Source organism: Aplysia californica, unplaced genomic scaffold (assembly GCF_000002075.1).
Source record: "Aplysia californica isolate F4 #8 unplaced genomic scaffold, AplCal3.0 scaffold01235, whole genome shotgun sequence".
NCBI lineage: Eukaryota > Metazoa > Mollusca > Gastropoda > Aplysiida > Aplysiidae > Aplysia > Aplysia californica.
Window position 1 is genome coordinate 144,908 of NW_004798505.1, and position 4,583 is coordinate 149,490.

The window sequence follows — 4,583 nt, forward strand, 5'->3', positions numbered from 1 at the left end:
GGGGGAGGGGACTTGGACAAAAGAAATTTTTTTTTACCAAGCGAGCGTCGAGCAATAACACATACGCACATTGTCGCTGCATTGCATAAAACTTTTGTTGGCAAGGTTGTATTATCTTTGGGAGGGCCTTTAATAGGTACTTTTATTTCGTTAATCTTCTCAAATAACTGCCAAACAATACTTCCCCTGCGTTTGCTTGACATGGTACAATTTGATCAAATCACACTAAATTTAATAGCACAGATTTACATAAAAGAAAAGACTTCAAGCAATAAATGGATCAATATTATTTTAAAATACAGTTGAACATATGTAAGACAGAATCGCAAGGAGCTAGAAAAAACATTTTGTCTTTAGAAATTTTCCATCTAAGACAGGGGAATTTCCGGGAAGATGGAGGGGGGAGCACGGAGATTCCGTTTTGAAAGGTTTCCGTCTTACACAGGTTTCCGTTAAGGCAGGTTCGGTGGTATTGATTGTTTGGTCACTAACCTACATTAACGCCATGCAAAGTTAAGCTTGTATTTCCAAATAGGTCACAACGTGGTGAATCAAGCGCTCATCCATTTTTGGGCATGTGGAGTTATTGGTATCATCTTACAGCTTGTTCAGTTGTCTTGCTATCGGTGAAAAAAAACACCCATCTATCTTGAATGGAAGTCGAGATAATTGAGATTGAAGAATGTGAGGTTGCCTGGTTTCAAAGGTAGAATTAGCGAAAAAATGGCCGCCAAAGTGTGGTTATTTCCATAGCTTGATAGTCCATGAAAACGGAAAACTTACAATATTGGTGCCTTTAATCAACGTTTTTTAGTAAAACCCACTCAGAAATGTGTTCTTAATTGGACAAGTGGTTTTAAGCTAAAAAAAAAAAAAAAATTTGATAAAAATTGCCACACGGGCAGAAAAATGACACTTTCTTCAATTTCATTATTTTGACGAGCACCTGATTTCACTACGCTGCCTCATAAATTATAAATGAGCTAGAGTTTTTTTAATGCAGACAGATGAAAGTGGACAAGCTATATACAGTGGAACTCAGCTTCAACGAGGTCGCCAGGCCTGACTTAAAATCTCATTGAATCCGAGTGTTCGTTATAGCAAACATGATGAGGTTCTGTGTAGATAATTACAGGCACAGAGCAAGTAATGTGTAAAGAGAAGGAAGTAACAAGTATTTCTGAAATGCCTGCATATTATGAGCTGGGTAAAAAAAAAAAAGACCGATTCATTCAAATGCACGCCCGTGTCATCTCGATTGTTTGCCAAAAAGTTGTGTAGCTGTGTAGAGCCTAGAATACGGCAACTTTTGATTTCATAGACCAGCGCAAAATTCATTACGCAGATCTACGTCAAGACTAGCTTATCGTTGTAATAATGATCAGTTGCCGAGTGGGAAAAAAAAGACTTGACGCATTTGTATCTGCAACATTCAACGCCGGACCGCTGGTGAGCCCCCCCCCCCCCCGACACACGCACACACAGTCACACGTGTGCAGGCCGCCCATCCAACCCCGACACATGCCAGAGTAGACACGTACGCCTGTCAACAACGCATGTGTTGGTATGAAAAAAGGCCGCTAATTAGTCGCATGCAATCGGCTAAGTGAATAATAGTTCACGATGCATATGTGCAATGGATGGTTTCCGGGAATAGATCTATAAAGTTTGTTCTGGGAGAAAAATTAATGAGCGAAGCCATGTCTGCGGGGGCTGTTCACCATGGAAGCAACCTCGTTGAATTTGAGCTCGCTGATTTAAGGGCTTGTTGAATCCCGGTTATTTTTATTGATTTTAAAGAAGAAAAAAAACCAGTGAATCCATCTCTTCTCGTTGAATCCGAGTGCTCGTTGAATCCGAGTTCTCGTTGAATCTGAATCCCACTGTATAAATTTATATAATATATCTAGCCTATAGCCTAGTAATTAGAAATTAGAAATTAATTCTCTCGTGGGCTCTCGTGGCCTAGAGGTTAAGGTGTTGGCCTCTCATTCAAAGGTCCAGGGTTCGAATCCGGGTAGTGACCGAAAAATTTTCTTCTCTAAAATTGTCTCCTTTCACCTCCTTTCCTGCTCTCTAGCAATATTCTGTCGTCTGCTTTCGTCTCCTCTTTCTGCCCCCACCCCCTCACCTCCTTCACCCCCTCCTCTGGGCTCCTGACTCTTTCTGCAGCCTTTCTACTGCTACTCCTTTACTCCTTCTTACAGCTGTCTTTCTGCCACACCCCTGATCTTCTGGTAGGAAAGATCTACACCTAGCCTTCTTGGACAAGGGCGAAAAATCTTGGAGGGCCCGTGTGCAAGTTGCGCACGTTAAAGATCCCTTGGTGGTCTAAAATTGATAAGAGTAGGCTTCGGCCGCCACTCGGGCAAAATTCAAAATTTCCAACCCACTAAAAGTATTAGGTGTGTCCCGCGCGCTCATATGACCTTATGCAGTTGCGAGCGCCGTAAAACACTTACCAAAAAAAAAAAAAGAAATTAATTTATACTAAATTATACAGTAGGCTAATATCAAGATATATGTGTCACGACCAGTGGAATCACATATGTGCAGGCGCTCATCAATTTTTGGTGATATCATCTTAAAGCCTGTTCATTTGCATTCCTCTAGTTTAAAAAAAATCCATCTATGTTGAAAAGAAGTCAAAATATTTGCGATTGAAGGAGGTCAGTGTTACCTATTTCCAGAGGAAAAATTAGTGAGAAAACTGCCGCCAAAGTTAGGTAAGTTCCATAGCCTGATAGTACCTGGAAACTGAAAATTTACATTTTTTGTGCATATAATTAACGTTCTCAGTAAAGAAAGTGGCTATTCTCACCCGCCCGGAAGTTCTCGCAAGATCAACTCCTCCCCTCTTCTCTCTCTCTGTCTCTTTCTGAATACTGTCTATCGGTGTGGACGATCAAATTGACCAAAACAAAGTTTAAAAATGATGTTAAAACACAAAAGTAAATAAATTTGGTTGTCTACAAAGATGCTACGGCTATTTAACTTTTCGAATCGAGCCGAACTACGCGGGTCGCCATTTTGTTTTGCCCGAAAATTCTCACGCTACTCCTCTCTCTCTTTCTCTCTCCACTGCCCACAGACAAAATTGTACGCTTTTAGTAGGCTACAATTGTAATGGAACGTTTGTTCACGGCACAGAATTCTCCAATTTTTCTGTTATCACAGTGTAGAATTCTGTGGTTTAGGGTGAACGCAAAATTTGGTGAACGCGCACCGGGTGAGAATAGCCACAAGACTCGCCTGCACTATTCTCACTCCGGGTGAGAATAGAGGTGGCCCTCAGTAAAACCCACACAAAAATGTATTTCTAATAAAATTGATATAACAGGTGATGAAATATAAATAACATCTCAAGGCATCAGTGGCAGTTTAAATTTTGTTTTTCAGGGGCAGGGGGGCGTGGAGATTCAAGCTTCATCTTTATAGATCACTCGTTGGACAAACATTAACAGCTATGTCCCAGATCCAGTTAGATTCTAAGTGTAACACGACGTTCTATCGTTTGGTCACTTCAGACTTGTCCACTCCCAGAGAGGTCAAGACACTGATGTTATCAGTAACAGCGTTTGGTACGGGCGCACGGTAGACCTAAGACCTAGACCAGAGTCGAGATGGTATCAGGCCGTAACATTTGACAAGCACAACACCGACGATTTCTTAACAGTATCAGTAGCCTATAATTTGCTTACTTTGTGATAGCTTTAGTGATCACTGGTCTGTCTTGTAACAATCTCACATATTCTGCGAGAGCTCTAGACAATGCACTGTCCTGCTTCTTCCTTTCGTCTGGAGTCCCCATGATTTCAGGATGAAACTACCAACTACCAAACTGAACTACTGATCCAAGGAATTAGATCGAGATCTTGGCCTACTCTGTCGGGTCTGTACTGTCGGCTGACCTGACCTGGGCTGACACACTTTTGACCTTTGACCAGATCATTTGCATGTGAAAATGAAAGTCCGCTAGAAAGAACATTCGCAAGATTTCTAATAGAAGTTAACAATTCGGCTATTATAGTACACATTGTACAATAATATCATTATGTAAATAATATTTTCGAGCATAGAGATAGAGTGGTGTACAACACAATAAAACTCTTCTTGATCTAGATCTAGATCTAGTTATTATAAGTATAGGCCTAAATTATAATAGGCCTAGATCTAGATCTAATTAAAATGTATGTGAGTAGGCCTACTGACAGTTTTATATTATATCAATTTAATGCTTTGAGGTGTAGTATTATACTGAACCTGAAAACAATCTGGAACCTTGTTTGTGTTGACATCTATGTGTTTTACGACGCTCGCAACTTCATAGCATCATGATTATGAACGCACAGACGCGGAACATATTAAACAATTTCAGTTTAGGGGGAATTACATTATATGTAATTATGAATTTCATCCGGGTGGACCACCAATTGGATCTTTAACGTGTGCAACTTGCACGAGGCACTCTCAAGACTTTTCGCTCGAATCCGAAAAGGCTGGGTGTTAGAACTTAAGAAAGACATCGGTAAAAAGAAGCCAAAGAAGAGCAGTAGCTAGAATAAGGCTGCAGAAAGGGGAAA

General features: G+C 40.6%; 1 protein-coding gene across 1 annotated transcript in view; it reads right to left on the reverse strand.

Annotated features, from left to right (window-relative positions):
- LOC101845742 (peroxisomal membrane protein 2) overlaps window positions 1-3,927 on the reverse strand; it is a 16,017-nt gene extending 12,090 nt beyond the window's left edge. Inside the window, exon 1 of the mRNA XM_005112320.3 lies at window positions 3,702-3,927. Coding sequence (XP_005112377.1) covers window positions 3,702-3,811 — 110 coding nt within the window. The 5' untranslated portion in view covers window positions 3,812-3,927. The remainder of the gene's footprint in view (window positions 1-3,701) is intronic.
- Window positions 3,928-4,583: the final 656 nt, after the last annotated feature.